General features: G+C 35.2%; 1 protein-coding gene across 3 annotated transcripts in view; it reads right to left on the bottom strand.

The window, feature by feature from the left end:
* EFHC1 (EF-hand domain containing 1) overlaps nt 1-19240 on the bottom strand; it is a 69448-nt gene that overhangs the window by 8770 nt on the left and 41438 nt on the right. For all 3 annotated transcript variants that reach the window (XM_016129609.2, XM_016129603.2, XM_016129619.2), the window contains exons 8-9: nt 5129-5342; nt 4591-4738 (exon numbers count right to left, since the gene is read on the bottom strand). In XM_016129609.2, the coding sequence (XP_015985095.1) occupies nt 4591-4738; nt 5129-5342 (362 nt within the window). The remainder of the gene's footprint in view (nt 1-4590; nt 4739-5128; nt 5343-19240) is intronic.

Below are 19240 nucleotides of genomic sequence, written 5' to 3'. Positions count from 1 at the left end.
TAGAGGGTATTATACTAAGTGAAAGACAAATACCATGTGAGTTCACTTACATGTGGAATTTGAGGAACAAAATAAACAAACCATCCAAAAACAGGCTCATATATACAGAGAACAAACTGTTGATTGCCACATGAGAGCGAGGTTTGGAGGGCTAGGTTTAAAACTGGCAGTTACTAAATAGTTACAGGAATGTGAAGTATAGCATAGGGAGTATAGTCAGTAACACAGTAATAAGCATGTCCAGTGCCGGGTGATACTAGACTAACTGGGGAATCATTTCATAAATTACATAAATATCCAACAACTGTACTATATACTTGAAACTAATATAAAATAATACTGAATGTCAACTCTAATTGAAAAATAAAAATTAAAAAAAGAATAAGGGTCCAAAACAGGGGTGGTAAAGAATAATTTATATTATATGTAGATGAAAAGGCTAAATACTAGATCAGGGGGTTGGCAAACTCCAGCCCACAGGCCAAAGCCAGTCTGCTGCCTATTTTTCTAAATAATGCTGAATTGTAATATAGCCACACCCATTCATTTACATTTGTCTATGGCTGCTTTCATGCTATACAGGTAGAGCTGAGTAGTTACAACGGAGATAGTATGGCCCACCTAAACTGTTCACTACCGACCTCTTTACAAAAAAGTTTTCCAACTGCTCTCTCTCATATATTTGCCTAATAATTTACAAAAGTCTAGTAGATGATGCAAGCTGAAATATCGAATCTGTTGAACTAATGAAAAAATGACAAGAGACCATTAGATTAGGAAACAATAATCTTCAAGAAAGCAATTTATGAAGTTTTATGAAGCAGTCAGAAATGTGAACTACTTATCTCTGACAAGAAGTCAAAGAGAAGACGGGTAATCATACAGAAACATTCTAAGGTAAATAGTGGGAAAATTGAAGAGGTTCACATTGGATCATTTGCTCTCATATTTGAGACCAAATGCAAAGTAAATGTGGAAGAACTTGGGGCTTAAGGACAATGGACAAAGCAGGGGAAAAGCTGAAGAGCTCAAATTGGCATGCTAATGGAACAAAAATAATATGTCTGAATACATGTATGTATTTATGCTATTCACACATGTAGAGATCCTGTAGAGGGGTGGATTAATGAGTATTTGTTTAAGTTTGAGTCCAATATATTGCAATGAAGACCCAAAACCCAAAAGAACTTCAGATGATGTTGATACCCATTTACTGAAGCATTATTTTAATTTTCTGGCTTAGAAAAAGAAATGGCTAACTCCAAATTTCATCCTGGAACTAACGTTTGATATAAAAATTACTCAGGCTTGACAAGTACTTGGGATCCACTTTAATTACTCTTAGCGAAGATTAGTCAAATAAAGGATTTGTGTGTCCTCTTTCTTTATCAGATGGGAGGAAGTGGAAGCCAGAGACAGAATGGCTAGAACACATGAAAGGCATGCCACTTGAATTCCTATCCTCTTCTAGTATTTTCTCTCTCTCTGATCCATCAAAAGAGAGAAAAGTGGTGACTCAAATAAGGATAGCAAAGGACCTCTTAAGCTAGAACTTGAATTTCTCTTTATTTTTATTGGTATCTCATTCTAAGGGTCACGGCACTATCTTTTCCTTATTACTAAATGAGAAAAAACAATCTACTGGTAGTTCGCTAAAGCAAGAAGCTTTCCATTATTGCTGGTATTTGCATACACATGAAAAAATTACAGAAAACACTTTTAAGAAGTACTTGAATTAAATGCATGATCATGATCTCAACTCAGGCCTTAATGTTGCCCAGCCCTCAAACTATGCTTCTCCAGTCCCTTCACCCTCCCATTTTCTTAGACAGTTGCCGTATTTCATCAGGCTCGAGACAACACTTTTTTTTTTCACATTTTTTACATCTCTGGAATCAGGATGCAGTTTTTAATTGATGGTAAATGATATTTTACCATCTATAAATGAAATTTTCTTTCTTAGTAGCAGATAAAATAATTCTATGTTTTTATTTTCATTTTATTTTTATATTCATTTTATTTTATTTACGTAGTCAATAGAATAGAGCATTTCACAACTTTCCTCTCTTCTGAAACCTCCAACATCTCCTCAACCTCACTCTTTCTACTGTACTACTACACTGAAACCAATGACACAATAAGAAGGACCCCTCGACCATATGTACCCACCTACCATTATCTGTATCCACACATTCTGCCAGCTTCCTGCCCATTGCCACAGATTAATGTTTCGAAGAGTAATCCCAGCAGCACTCGAGGTCCCCAAGACCCTTTTGTAAGGTGAAAACTATTCTCATAATAATCCTAAATCATGGTTTACTTTTTCACCCTTGTTTTCTCAAAAATTCACAGTGGAGTTTTCCAAAAGTTACATGATGAATTATATCACAGAAGGCTCAGTACAGAGGCAGATGAAAATAGAGCTGTCTTCTAGTAATAAAGTCAGATGTTAAAGAGAGTTGCAAAACTGTAAAACAATACCACTCTTCTCACTAATTTTTTTTTTGGTTTGGGAAAATATAGTAATTTTTCATAAAACTCATGTTATTTTCCTTAACATAAAATAGGTTTATTTTTTACATTAATATTTTTAAATGTCTCATATATAATCTCTAATATCGTAGATATCAATAGGTATAAACCACGTATACAAAAGCTTTTGAGATCCTGAAACATTTAAAAGTAGCTATAATGAAAAAGATGGACATATCCCAGATGCCAGCAAAAAACGGCTGTTAAAAACTCTCAGAGATATTTTACTGTCTTTAAAGGAACTCTAGGAGATATTTCACAACACTGAAAGCAAAAATAATAAAATGCTGGAAGCTATTCCAAACTTAGAAAAGAATATGCCAATTTGCCAAGGCATAGAAAAGATGTTCACTCTGTATCATACGTTAAATGATGAAAAAAGCAAGCAATGTTCGAACTACTCTTGATAAGTTTTTTACAAAGAAATAAAACACTTCAATTCTCAATGTTGCCAATGTTTTAAATTACATGTACTAAATAAAAATTAGTTTTACTATTTTTTTCATTTCCCTATATATTATAACCATCAGAGTTTTTCTTATTTTGACAAAAAAAATTTTAAAAGTCACAGAACAATATTAAATTTTCCCGATTATTAATATTGTTTTGCACATTTTTACAGTCCCATACTACTGTACAAACTCTGTACTTTCCTTGTTTGGCTTCCAGGATACCACACCCACTTGGTTTTCTTCCTGTTTTACTAGTTCTCCTACTCAGTCTCCTCTCCTCAACTCTGAGTGTTAGAGGACCCCACAGATCATTCCCTGGGCCATTCTCTTCTTTATTGACACTGACTCCCTTAGAGATTTCACCCAGCCTTGTGTCTTAAAATATCATCTACATGCCAACACTCCTGCATTTACATCTCTAGCCCAGATCTCTTGCCTAAACTCCAGATTTATATATCCAACAGCCTGTTTAAAATCTCCACTTGGCTATCTATCTAATAGCTATCTTAATCCTAGTCTATCCAAAACGGAAATCTTCCCCTCCCCCAAAAAACTCCTCTATCTCATCTCAGATGAACATCTTCCCCATCTCAGATGGCAGCTCCTTCCTTCCAGTTGCTCAGGACAAAAACCTTGAGTCATCTTTAACTACTCTCTCTTATATCTATAATATACCTTCAAAATAAGTCCAAAATCAGAGCACTTCTTCCCACCTTCACTGATACTATCCTGGTCTACATACCATCATCTCTTGCCTAGATTATTGCAATATTTTCCCAATTTCTCTCCTAATCTACTCATAACACAATAGTTCTTTAAAATATGTCAAATGGTGCCGCTCCCTCTACTCAGAACTCCACCTGGCTCTCCATTTCACTCAGAGAAAAACTAACATCTTTCCAAAGACTTAGTAGGTCCTAACAACTGGGCCCCTTGTTGGTTTCCTATCTCTCTTCCTCTCTTCCTCTCATGCCATCCCAGCTACTGTCACTGACCTACTTCTTGCCAGTGTTATTTTGGTACTCTAGATGTGCTGCTACTAGGGCATGAGCACTCACCACTTCCTCTTCCTAGAAAGCTCTTTCTCCAGAGAGCCACGTGGCTAACTCCTTTACCTGTGAGTGGCTGCTCAGCGTCACCTTCTCAAGGTATGACCACTTCCCCTGATCAACTGCAACCCACCACCACCCTCCAGAAATCCTTATCACCTTTATTTTGCTCAACTTTTCCATAGTATTCATCACCCAATATATTGTATAATTTACTGTGCTGTTTACTGGCAATCTCCCACTCCTTAGAAGATCAACTCCAAGAGGGCAGCGACTTCTTTTCTATTTTGTTTAATATTAAAGCCCAAGAGCCTAGTGATAGTATCTGACAAACACTAGGTATTTGATAATTATTTGCTAAATAAAGCTGAAAAAGTTACAATTTACTATTTGTTATATTGGACTCAGAAAACCTTCTGTGTATGACTAATAACTGCTACTTGGTGAGGGAAATCTGAAAATCTAAAATGTGATTACCCATTCATTTTGTCAAGAACTATTTCCTGAATATCTCAATTGTACCAAAGCCAAAAGAGATCCTAAACAATCAAACATACTTTTCCAATTCTGCTGTAGGAGCTCCTCGCTTTTGAATATGTTTCTGAATTGACAAGAGTGCTTCTGGTGAATACTGGGAAGCATTGCTCTCCATATATTTCAAGACATAGTCATCTGTATCAAGGATGACGAACCGGTGGCCAAACACTGGGAGAGGGTAGAAATACACTTAGATTGGTTATGTTTTTATCATGCAATCAGGAGTAAAATAATACTGATCCTCCAATGACAAATTCACAGATATGCAATTATGGCTAGACTACTGAACTTTCAATAGCTCTTTATACTAATTAGCAGTCATTTGCTCAGTGTGTAAGAAGCTCAGGGTCTACATCTATAGCCAACGAATGCAACTAATTTACAGTTTAATTGATAAGGAGAGAGAGTAAGACACTGTACCACATATATAAGAATATTAATTTTATCTCGGCTGGAATGCAGCCTAACTGCCTCTTACAAGGGTTAAATGAATTAAATTACAACTAAGAAGAATCCATTCATTTGGCTAGTAGGAAAGCCTAAACTGTGTAGACTTACCTTCGATCACTGCGCCAATGAAGAAGTCACTAGGTCCATAGTAAATGGGGTTTTCCACAGAAGAGTGTGGTTTGACAACTTTAGTTTTGCCAAGGTACTTGCCCCCAATGATACCAGAATTACGAACAGGAGGCTCAAAGATACTGATCATGTCAGTGGCTAGAAAATAAGAGAAGACAAATCTGCGGTCCTTGTCTTCTGGGATGGGGGATTCCTAGAAAGGTGAAGAAAATGGAATATTATGAAAGTACATAAACTATCCAGAGGCCCCCAAATTTACCCTACAGGGACAGGGTTTATAATATAAACCTACTAGATAAACTGTAACACAGATGAACAGTGTGGGAGAACTCATGTGGCCTAGAAAGGATATGACTCATCTAAAGCAGGCTACCCCAACCCAACTCCAGTAACTTGTCACCTTGTGGGAAAGTAGGCCCAATGTTGCTATATCTTCCAATTTTCATAAGAAGATAGAAATCTGGATTACTGTAGAAAACCTTGATTTTAACATGTTGATTTCAACCCTTTTAAAGCACTATTCAGGCCAAACAAAGCAAATTTGTGGGCTACATTCTGCCCTCAGGCTGCCAGTTTGAGACCTCTTGGCTGACATTATGTTCAACTTAAGTTGATTATGCAAAGTTTAGTTCTTTAAACAAATACATCTATATACATAGTTTTAAAAAGAAAACTTAAGGGAGAAATGAGTAATACGTATCATAGAGTTGAAGGTGATTCTGAGAAACTATCATGTAGACAAGACTTTTCCTAAATCAAATCGCTGAGCGCGATCACATAACCCTTGAGCAACAAATTCCAGATTGAACAAGCTTAAAAACAGACATGCTTATTCTTGACTAAAATCCTCTCATACTGCAACTTCAGCACTATCTTCTCATCTGGACCATGGAATTTTTTGTGTAATAATTTCTCGTTTGTCAAAGAAAGACATTGGGTTTCCTCTTAATAAAATAATGTCCTCATATCATTCCTTGATCTATAAAATTTTTTAAACACCCACAATATAGTTAACAAAAATCAAATCATATCGCTTTTCTGCTCTCCAATTTCCAGAGGATTCCCATTACACTAAGAACAAAATACAAAGTTCTGAGCAGGGCTACAGATGGGTTGTACCAAGAGGATAGGGAGGATAGTGGCAAAGGTTAACCCTGGTGGAAAGAAGTATTTTAAAACTTTAAAAAATGTTCTGTACCGTTTTATGTTGAACTACATTTAGACTTGGAGAAAAGTTGCATAAATATTAGAGAATTCTCATATACTCTTCACCAAGCTTCCCCTAACATTAACATCTTATATAACCACAGTACAATTATCAAGCTCAAGAAAAAAACAATGGTACACTCTTATTAAATAAACTACTGTCCTTACCCCAAATTTACCTGTTTTCATTTATGCTCTATTTTTTTAGTTTTTAAATAATTTATTTAAATTAGTTTCAAGTATATAGTACATTGGCTAGTCATCTATACTGTTCATAAAACGATTCCCCCAATTTCTCCCCCCCTTCCCTCCCCTCCACTTAGCCATCATATTAATGCTAACTGCATTCCCTGTGCTGTGCTCCCTATCCTCATGCCCAACTATCAACTACTAATTTATACTTTTTCAATCCTTCACCCCATTCTCCTAGCCCCTCAACCCCCCTCCCCTCTGTCTTTTTCTGTTTCAGGATCCCCCCACACAGGGTCCCATATTGCATGTAGCTGTTCTCTCTTTTCAATCTCCAATCTGTGGCAGACAGTTCCTCAGTCTGCCCTTGTCTTTCATGACCTTGACCCCTTTCAAGAGTATTGTTCAATAATTCAATATCCTATCACTCCCCTACCAAAAAAAAAGACATTATTTTGAGTTTTATGATTTTCTTTAGTTTTGCCACAAAGCAGGAAAACCTAAACAGTTTTATTTTGCCTTTTTATTTTCATATAAATAAAATTACATAATATGTATATATTGTGTCTGAATTCTTAAATTCAAAATTGTTATGTGACTTATCCTTGTTATGTGTAGCTGTAGCTCATTAATTTCCATTGCTCAACAGAATTCAAATCATTGCATAAATATGTTATAATTTATTTATCTACTCTCCTACAGATGGACATTTAGGTCTATTTTTGGCTATCATAAATTATGCTGTTATGAACATTCTTATCTCTTGGTGTACATATAGTGTACCTTTTTGGCACAATCTAGTCTACTTGATTAGGCCAAATTGTTTTCCTAAGTGAGTATGTTACTGAAAATGAGATTTCCTGTTGCTCCATATTCTCATCAACACATTAATCATCCTGGTGGGTGAGAAGAGGCAATTCTTTGCGGTTATAATTTGCACTTTTCTGATCACTAAAGAGGCTGAGCACCATTTCATGTTTATTGGCCTTTTGGATATCCTCTTTTGTAAAATGCCTATTCAATTTCTTGCTTTTTTTAAAAAATGATTTTAGAGTGTTCTTTAGATATTATGGATGAGCTCTTAGTTGACTTCCGTAGTAACATCTCCCACTCTGATCTTGCCTTATTTTACTCTCTTAATGGTGTTTTTTTGAGAAATGGAAACTCTTCATTTTAATGTAGTCGAATTATTAATTTTTGAAACAACTACTGTTTTTTGTGCCCTGCTGAAAAAATTCTTTCCCAACTACAAGGTTAAAATCTTATTATCATTAAGAAGTTTTATTGCTTTGTCATTTTTATTTAAATCTTAAATTCACTCAGAACTGATTTCTGTATTTGGTATGAGGTGTGTTCAAATTTTCTTCTTTTTTTCCCCCATATAAATATCTAATTGTTTTAACACAATTTATTGAAAAGACTGTCCTTACCTAACCTCTCAACAGTGTCTTATTTGTCATATATCTTAACTGTGTGGGGGTCTGTTTCTGGGCTAATCTACTCCATAGACCTAATTATCTATCTTTGCACAGATACTATATTGTCTTTTTTTATATGACTTTTTAATATATTGCAATATTTTGTTGAGCAAATCCACCAATCTTGTTCTCTAAGAATATCTTGGCTATTCTTGGTGCTTTAAATCTCCACATAAATCACAAAGTTTGTCAGTCTACAAAAATGAAAGCTTTTGGGGCTTTGATTGTAATTGCTTTGAAACCATAAATCAATTTGGGACAAATACCTTTATAATACTGAATTTTCTAATCAATTAACATGTTTTGTTCCTTCAAACATTTAGGTCTTCTTTAATTTTCTCTCAATAACATTTTAGGTATTAAATACCTTTTGTTTTAATTCATTCCTAAGAATTTAATATTTTTGAAGTTATGGTAAATAGCATTTTTCTAACTTTATTTTTTGTTTGTTGCTATTTATACATTGACTCTCTTAACGTAAAATGTACATTCTTTTCTATTTCCTACATATATAATCATTCATCTTAGATAATGACAGTTTTATTTCCTCCTTTTAAATCTTTACAGCCTTTATTTCCCTTTTAGTTTTATTACTGTAGCTAGGACCTCCAGTACTAGTACAATGTTGAACAGAAGGTGGTAAAAAGCAGTCATGCCTATTCCTAATCTTAGAGAGTTACAGTCTCAGCATTTCATCAGAGTATACTGTTTGCAGTAGATTTTTGGTAGAGATCCTTTATTAGATGAAGAAAATTCCTTTTATCCCCTATTTACTGTTTTGTTTTAAAACCATAATAGATGAATTTTAATAAATACTTTGCTGCATTTAATCTTTTTTTCTTTTGTTACTGTGATAATTTTTCAAAATGGAAATGCTTTATTTCTAGTTATCTGTTGAAATATTCAAAATTATCTTTTATCTCCTTAAACAAGTAAATATAGTTGTTTTTTTTGACAGCTGGAGTTTGATAACACCATTTTTTAAAGCCCCTATGGATCTATTTCTATTGTCTGTTGTTTCTACTGATTTTTCTTCCTATCTTCTTGGTTTTTGTATTTTTGGATATTGTATTATTAATATTGTTTTTGAATGAGTGCCATATATCGTATTTCTTAAATTATTTATAGAAATAATTTGAAGTCTGGGGTAATGCTATCTTCAGAAAATTTACATTTGCTTCTGCCAGACACCAAGGGTCATTAGTAATCCAGTATTGCCTTAATCTAATTTCTGGAACTAAGATAATTGAGGGATTGAGATCATTCAAAACCAGATAACAGTCCCTTCAAGGATTAGCCATTTACAGACTATAAAGCACAGAGGGTTTACCAGGTGTTTCTGCCTTTGATAGGCCCTGGTTTGCAGTCTTCCCTCAAAAGTACTACTTCTGAAAGCCACAAACATTCCTAGGAGAAAAATGGCCTCATTTTTGAGGTTCGCCTCTCTAGTTTTCAATATTTTCCTGGTTCTTGCTCAGTGATTCTTTGCATGTTACCTGTTCAGTACCTTCAAGCAGTAGTACACACCACACACACACACACACACACACACACACCACACACAGCAGTTTTTATAGTGGTCCTTAGCAGCAGGGTTGATCCAAATTATCTAGACCTACTCTTAAAACTTTTGTGACATATAACATTTGCCGGAGTTATTTGAAGACTATAGTAACACAGACACATAGAATACTGCAGTCAATATAAATGTATTCTTTTTCTTCATTTAGCAATATCTAACATTAATCAGCAATTTTTATAATCAATTATGTAATAATTTCTTTAGGATTTTCAGGTAGGGAAAGTAAGCTTACAATTATGTAATTTATAAATTCATGTGGGTCCTTTTCTTTTTCATAGCCTAAGCTTTATACTTGTTCTTGATCAAAAGAACGCTGGGTTGAGGATTCTCACAGCTGCAGAAATAAAACTTTTTTCCAACTTCCCTTCCTCGCGGTGACTCCTCATGTCACCTTCTTGAGGGTTTTGGTAACTATTTTCCTGTAGTAAAAATACCTATAATACTCTTTTCTCTACTGCCTCTCTCACATACAAGATGGCAATATTAAAATTGCTTACACTGAATATATTGTCATATTTCCAAATTATTTACATTGTAAAATAAAAATATATTCTAAATTTTTTTTAAAAAGAGAGGATTCAGCAGAAACATGGTGGAGAGACATCTCTATATCTCTCCCCTTGAAAAAGCAATAAGCTGAACACCTAAAATTCAACAAACAACACCCAAACTGCACTCCAGCACATCTGAGTGTGGGATATGTGCATAAGAGCTACCACAGGTCAGAACCCTGGGTGAAGGGTGGTGGACTGAGAGAAATAAAGAACCTGCCTCTCCCGGACTCCAGAGCTCTCTGTAGGAGGAGGGGGAGGCGTGAAGGCGCAGCGATTTCCCTGATCAGCCCTGCCTAGAAGTGCCCACCGGAGGGCCCAGTCATCATGGCAGAAAGCAGAGAAGCAGGGAGGGACAGCAGAGAAACGACAGCTGATTTTTAACAGCACAGTTGCAAAACCAAGGCTGAGCCACAGCCCCCAATACCTGACCCAGAGGTCCCCTCCCGCCACACCCTCTGAAACCAATTACTGTGGAGGGGAATCTGAGCAAAGGCTACCAGAACAGCTAGGGATCCAAGAGGCTTAGATGCCACCTACTGGAAACCAAAATTAGAGCGACTTCTTTGCAGCAGGCTAAAGAGAGACCTTTATTTAATAAATCTTTCTGAAAAAACAACAGAATACATATCCATTAATGTCCAGGTGGAGAAATAGTCCATTAAACACCATGAACAACCAAAGTGACAAGGCATCTCAGAAAGGAAGAGAAAAATCTCCAGAAAATAAGTTTACAAACATAGAAATATGTGACTTAAATGACAGACTTCAGGAAAAACCACGATCACATCCAAAACAAATCATATCAACAATTTCAGGAATTAAAAAACAACTACATGAGCAGAGCAAGGAGACTGGAACCCTCAAAAACACAACAGATATTCTGGAGATGAAGAACATACTGCAAGAGTTGAAAAATGAAATAGCCAGCCTGAGAAATAAGAGTTGACCAAATGGAGGAAAAGACCATGATAGTGAAGACAGAAATCTAGAAATAAATCAGAAGGAAGAAGAGAGAAACTGAAGAATGACAAATAATGAGAGAGAAATACAAGAACTAGCTGATACCATCAGGAGAAGAAACAAGAATAATGGGCATTACGGAAGGCGAGGAAAAGGAGCGGGGATGAGAAAGCATTTTCAGACAAATAGTAGATGAGAATTTCCAAAAGCAAAGGAATGAGCTGGAGCTTGGAGTTCAAGAAGGCAAAAGAATACCCAATTATCTCAACCTAAACAGGCCTTCACCAAGACACATTGTATTAAAGTTATCAAAAATCAATGACAAAGAATTCTCAGGGCAGTAAAGAAGAAGAAAAGGGTCACATGTAAAGAAAAACCCATTAGATTATCATTGGACATCTCAGCTCAAATCTTAAAAGCCTGAAAGAAATGGAACCAAATATTAAAACTATTAAGTGAAAAGAACTACCAACCTACAGTAATGTATCCAGCTAAGCTCTCCTTTAGATATGAAGGAGAAATCAAGACCTTTCTAGACATATAAAAATTGAGGGAATTCTCCACTATGAGGCCTGCACTACAGAAAATAGTGAAAGGGGTCAGCTCTCCTAAAACAAAATAACAACAACAACAAAAATTCATAATTAGGAATAAAGTGACTATCAGGCAAATAGAAGCAGAGGAGTGTAACCCTTATTAAGAATAGGGCATTATAGCTTAAACAATAAGCAATGAATTGTTATAAAAAGATAGTAATGAACGTTCAGCATACATAAGGGACAAATTAAGACAACAATGACTAAAAAGGGGAGGATTCAAAGATCCAAATTCGCAAAGGAGAATGGAGATAAGGCACACACACGAGAAAACAGACAACTGTACATATATAACTATCCTTTAGATATTTGTAATGGTAACCACACACCAAAGATTCAAAACTGAAATATATAACATGAAACAAGAAGAACCAGAGGCAAAACCCACAAAAGCCAACCAAAATAAAGAAAACAGAAACACATGGACAAGGAAGGAATGGAAACATCGAGCTACCAGAAAGAAAAAGATAAAATGGCTATAAGAAGACCTTATATTTCAATAATCACCCTAAATGTAAATTGCCTGAACTCACCAATATAAAGGCACAGAGTTGCAGAATGAATCAAAAACCCAAAACCCAACTGTATGCTGCCCCCAGGAGACACATCTCAGCTCCAAAGACAAATATAGACTCAGAGTGAAAGGGTGGAAAATGATATTTCAAGCAAATAGCATTCAGAGAAAAGTGAGACTAGCAGTACTAATATTAGATGAAATACACTTCGAAATAAAAAAGGTGAAGAAAGACACTGAGAGACACTTCATAATGATAAAGGGAATCATGCACCAAGAAGAAATAACACTATTTAATATCTATGTTCCCAATCAGGGAGCCCTGAAATATGTAAAGCACTTACTAACAGAACTAAAGGGAGAAACAGATCAAAACACTATCATAGCAGGGGACCTAATGACCCCACTGTCGGATATGAACAGATCATCCAAACAGAAAGTCAATAAGGAAATAACATCTTTAAATGACACTTCAGTCCAACTGTATACATAATTGACATTTACAGAGCCTTCCATCTCAAAACAGCTGCTTATACATTCTTCTCTAGCATGCACGGAACATTCTCAAGAATCGACCACATATTAAAACACTATCGTAGCAGTGTTATAGCCTTAACAAATATAAGAGGGCTGAAAACATACCTATATTCTCTGATCATAATGCTGTGAAACTAGAGATTAATTGCAAAAAGAAAGCAGGAAGAACCACAAATACAAGGAGATTAAACAACATGCTACTGGAGAATAACTGGGTCAGAGAAGAAATAAAAACAGAGATCAAGAGATACAGAAACGAATGATAATGGTAGTACAACATATTCAAACTTTTGGCATGCAGCAAAAGCGGTCATAAGAGGAAAGTTCATATCATTACAGGCCTACCTCCAAAAACAAGAATGAGGCCAAATAAACAAACTAACGCTTTATCTTAAAAAACTAGAAAAGGAGGAATAAATGAGGCCTGAAGTCAGCAGGAGAAAAGAAATCATCAAAATTAGAGCAGAAATAAATGAAATTGAAAACAAACAAAAAACAATAGAAAAAATAAATGCAACGAAGATCTGGTTCTTTGAGAATGTTAATAAAATTGAAAAACCCCTGGCTAGACTCACTAAAGAAAAAAAGAGAAAGGACACAGATAAACAAAATTGGGGTTGAAAGGGGAAATTACGACTGACATCACAGAAATACAAAGGATCATACAAGAATACTATGAAAAAGTATATAACACCAAATTTAATAACCTAGAAGAAATGGACGAATACTTCCTAGACCGAATCAAGAAGAACTGGAAGATCTGAACAGACTGATCGACAGTATGGAAATTAAAACAATCATCAAAAACCTACCAAAAAGTAAAAGCCCAGGACCAGATGGCTTCACCAGTGAATTCTACCAAACATTCAAAGAAGATTTAATACCTATTCTCCTCAAACTCTTCCAAAAATTCAAAGAGGAGGCAATACTTCCCAAATGATTTTATGAGGCCAGTATAATTCCAATACTAGAACCTGGTAAGGATAACACAAAAAAAGAAAACTACAGACCAATTTCTCTCATGAACACAGATGCGAAAATCCTAAATGAGATACTAGCGAACCAAATACAGCAACAGATTAAAAAGATTATACACCATGATCAAGTTGGCTTCATCCCTGGGGCACAAGGATGGTTCAACATGTGCAAATAGATTAATGTGATACAACACATAAACGAATTTAAAAAATAACAATCATATGATCACATCAATAGATGTAGAAAAGCCTTAGACAAGATACAGCACCCATTTATGATCCAAACACTACACAAAGTTAGTATAGAAAAAAAGTAACTCAACATAATAAAGGCCATATATGACAAATCCTCAGCCAACATTATACTTAATGGTGAAAAACTAAATACCTTCCTCTCAGATCAGGAACAAGGCAGGGCTGTCCACTATTGCCGCTCTTAATCAATATAACATTGGAGGCCCTAGCGAGTGCAATCAGACAAGAGAAAAATGGAAAAGGCATCCAAATAGGAAACAAAGAAGTCAAACAGTCACTATTTGCGGATGACCCGATTCTCTATTTAGAAAACCCTAAAGACTCCACAAGAACACTACTAGAAACAAAAAGCAAATACAGTAAAGTTCCTGAATACAAAATCATCCTTCAAAAATTCATAGCATTCCTATACTCTTACAATGAAGTATCAGGAAAAATAAGTGGAAAAAATAATTCCTTTTGCAATTGCAACAAAATGAATCAAATACCTAGGAATAAATTTAATGAAACATGAGAAGGACTATAAGACCCTATTACAAGAAATCAAAAAAGATACAAATAAATGGAAAGATATCCCATGTTCTTGGATTGGAAGAATCAACATAGTTAAAATGACCATATTACCTAAAGCATTATAAAGATTTAATACGATTCTCATCAAAATCTCATTGGCATTTTGTAAAAAAATGGAACAAAAAATCATCAGAATTGTACTGAAGCACAAAAGACGTTGAATTGCCAAAGCCATCCTGAGAAAAAAGAACAAGGCTGTGGCATCACTCTGTCTGACTTCAAATTATACTACAAAGCAACAGTAATCAAAACAGCATGGTATTGGCAGCAAAACAGACACACAGACCACTGGAACAGAATCAAGAGTCCAGAAGTAAACCCGTATTTACATGTGCAAATAATATTTGACAAAAAAGCCAAAAGCATACAGTGAAGAAAGGAAAACGTCTACAATAAATGGTGCTGGGAGAAGTGCAAAGCCACCTGCAAAAGAATGAAACTAGACTGTTTTCTATCATCGCACACCAAAACTAACAGAAAATGGAAGAAGGACCTGAATATAAGACCTGAAACAATAAAATGCATAGAAGAAAACATAGGAATTAAACTCAAGGACCTTGGACTTAAAGAGGATTTTATGAATTTGACCTCAAAGGCAAGGGAAGTAAAAGCAAAAATAAATGAATGCGACCATATCAAACTAAAAAACTCTGCTCAGCACAAGAAACCGTCAACAAGGTAAAACACAACCATTCACATGGGAAAATATATTTGCAAGCCATGCCTCCGATAAAGGCCTCATATCCAAAATATCTAAATAACTCATACAACTCAATAGCAACAAAAAAGCAAATGATTCAGTCAAAAAATGAGCAGGAACAGATACTTCTCCCTAGAGGACATACAAATGGCCAACAGATATATGAAAAGATGCTCAACATCGCTAGCTATTAAGGAAATGCAAATCAAAACCACACTGAGATACCATCTCACACCTGTTAGAATAGCTATAATCAACAGGGCAAGTAATAACAAATGCTGGAGAGGATGCGAAGCAAAAGAACCCTCATACGCTGCTGGTGAGACTGCAAATTAGTGCAGCTGCTGTGGAAAACAGTGTGGAGGTTCCTCAAAAACTAAGACTTGTTCTACCATATGATCCAGCAATTCCTCTACTAGGTATTTACCCCTAAAGACTTGAAAACCCACATCTGAAGAGATATTTGCTCACTTATCTTCATAAGTTTTATTCACAGTGTCCAGGACATGGAAGCATCAAAGTGTCCTATGATAGATGGTGGGCTAAAGAAGCTGTGGTACATATATACAATGGACTATTACTCAGCCATAAGAAGAGAGAAAATACGGCCATTTGTGACGACGTGGGTGGACCTTGAAATAATCTTGCTAAGTGTAATAACTCAGACAGAAAAAGTTGAAAATCACATGATATCACTCACATGTGTGGATATAAACCTAAAAGCAATAAATGAACAGGACAAACAGAGACTCGTGGACATGGACTATAGACTAATGGTTACTAGAGGGTAGGGGGTAAGTGAGGAGGGGGTAGGTAGATGTGGTAAAGAGGGTCAAATACAGGGGGGTAGGTGGAGGATAAAGTGGGTAAAGGGAATCAAATATATGGTAGCTGAAGGACACTGGATTTGGGGTCGTAAACACTCAATAGAATATACAGATGTCAAAGTATAAAGAACACCTGAAAATTGTATAATTGTATTAAACAATGTTACATCAATAAACTTAATTTAAAAATATCAAGAAATAACATATATATGGTAAAGGACAAAAAATTTAAATGTAATACTCAGTAAATTTTGACCTCTATGCGCACATGCATGTACACACACATACAGTGAAACCACATAAATCAAGGTACAGAACACTTCTGAAATTATAGAAGATTCATGCCCCTTCCTTGTCAGTTCCTCAGGAAGATGTTTAAGAGATAATAGCACTTATAACTGTGTCGTGTGACATGAACTCCATACATCATTAATTAGTGGATGATTTCTATAAAACAATTTTAGGATATCATCAAAACTATTGATAATACTTAAATTCTTTATTTTGGAAAAATCCAAGCTCCTTAGACTCTATTCTAAGCAAATAATGAGATGCAGTAAAGCATCTACATGTAAAGATACTCTTCACTGCAAAAATGTTATAAAATATTAGGAATTGGGGAGATGTAGGTCAAAGGATACAAATTTTCAGTTAAAGAAGAATAAGTTCTGAGGATCTAATATACAGCATGGTGACTACGAATAACAACACAGTGTGGTATACTCGAAGGTTGCTAAATGCAGATCTTAAGCATTCAAGCATTCTCACCATGTACACAAAAAGTTAACTATGTGAGGTGATGAATAGTTAATTATTTTGATTGTGGTAATCATTTCAAAACGTATATGTATATAAAGTCATCACAAACACAGACAGTTATAGTTGTCAATTACTTTTCAATAAAGTTAGAGAAAAGCTAAAGCACACACAAAAAATTAGAAATAGCCTAAGTGTGCATAAGGGAAAGGTTAGATTATAATATATTTACTTGATGAAATGGTTGTGGTCATTAAGTATTCAGCTTTTGAACAATATATGACATGAAAAAATACTCATAATGGTTAGGTATTAAGAGTTAATAATAAAAGGGGAAATTCAATATGACTTTAATTTTGAAAAACATTGCTCTTATGAAAAAAAGACTGGCTTGGTATTACCTCTAGTTAATAAAATGTAGGAGATTTAATTTTGTTCTTTTGCTTTTTGTATTTTCCAAAATTTTTTATAATCACTTGTATTTCTTTTATAATTAGAAGAAAACCGTACTTTAAAAAAGCAAGCAAGGAAAGTCAACTAATTGTCATTGGGTCAGTCCTTTTGAGGATGAAATAAAAGCTGTCCCATAGTTGACCGCAATTTCTATACAATTTACACTGGAAACCTAAATAGTAAAAACAACGAAGCACAGAACAATTCAATAGTTAAATGCATACACCCGTGAAGACTCTCATGACACACCTTGTGTTATAGACAAGTGACAAAGGCTTGTCATTTTAATGTTGTGTCATAAGAGAAAGATCTCGAATGTGTTCCTTCAATATGAAGAAAGGAGGAAATAAAAGAAAAAGCCATAGGCTCTACAATGATTCATTTTCATTTTCTTCCCAGAGTTCACAGGTGAGCTCAAAGTTAATCCAATTTGGAAGTTTCTGAAGGAAACCCAAAGTCTTAACACCAACATAGCACAGACTACATGCACAAGTAAGTATCTGACCTGCTCTTTGTTTTAAAGTTCTTTAGCAAAGAGCACAATTTGAAGCCAGAAACTGTATTCCCTGGTAGGCCCTTAAATAGCTCCCTGCTTTATTTTTGCTAGCAGTTGGAGGAAAAAAGAAAGGTCAACACAATTCATATGGATTGAGCAAGAAGGTCTTTGAATTTTACTTTATCTTTATTTTCATGCCATCTTTTAAAATTTTCTATTCTCTCTGTGTACAGAATATATCAGCACAGTGGTACATGTACATATTTAAAAATAAATATCCACACATATATCAGGATGTTCATGCTCAAGAGTTTTTAATGGTAGGAGAGCATGCAAAAAAAGAAGCGGAGCCCATCAGTCTTCGCCAGAGGATCTCAGCCTCGGTTAATTGTAAAATATGTTTCAATTAATGTTTTACTGATAATAGTGAAAAATTATATCAGTTCGTGTTTTTTAAAAATCAGAGCAGATTCAATATTATTACTCTCAGTAATAATACATTGGTAATGTGATGAAAAAATTTTTAAAGACTTTGTTGTTTAAAGCAGATTTAGGTTCACAGTAAAATTAAAAGGGCAAAGATTTCTCACAGACTCCTATTCTCACATGTGCATAGCTTCCCCCATAATCAACATCTCCCCTCAGAGTGGTACATTTGTTACAACTGATGAACTTACATTGACACATCATGAGTACACAAAGTTCATTGTTTCTATAGGGTTCACTCTCGATATTGTACATTCTATGGGCTCGGACAAATGTATAATGACACGTATCAATCATTATAGTATCATCCAGAGATTTTTATGGCCCTAAAAATCCTCTGTGTCCCCCTATTCGTCCCTCCTTCTGCCCTCCAACTCCTGGCAACTACTCTTCTCTTCATTATTGCTGTACTTTTGCTTTTTCCAGAATGTCATATAGTTGGAATCATACAGTATGTATGTAGCCTTTTCAGATTTTCTTCTTTCACTCGCACTTAAGTAACATGCATTTAAGCTTTCTCCAATGTCTTTTCACAGCTTGATAGTTCATTTCTTTTTAATGATGAAGAATATTCTGTTGCCTAGACATACTATAGTTTATCAATCCAGTCACTTACTGAAGGACGTTTTGGATCCTTCCATGTTTACAATTATGAATAAAGCTGCCAAAAACATCCATGTGCATGTTTTTGTTGGATAGAGATTTTCAACTCTTTTAGGTAAATATCGAGGAGTGTGATTGCTGAATCATATGGAAGGGTATGTTTAGTTTTCTCACAAACTACCATCTTCCAAAGTGGCTGTACCATTTTGCATTTCCACCAGTAATGAAAGAAAGTTCCTGTGGTTTCATCTCCGCAGCAGGAGATGTTCGGGTGATGTTGTCGGTGTTCGGGTTTGTGGCCATTCCCATAGATGTGTAGTAGTATCACATTGTCGCCCTAATTTGTATT

This window comes from Rousettus aegyptiacus, unplaced genomic scaffold (assembly GCF_014176215.1).
Source record: "Rousettus aegyptiacus isolate mRouAeg1 unplaced genomic scaffold, mRouAeg1.p scaffold_m13_p_1, whole genome shotgun sequence".
Classification (NCBI taxonomy): Eukaryota; Metazoa; Chordata; class Mammalia; order Chiroptera; family Pteropodidae; genus Rousettus; species Rousettus aegyptiacus.
The sequence above is the reverse complement of the archived record's forward strand: the minus strand, read 5'-3'. Positions and strand labels throughout refer to the sequence as shown.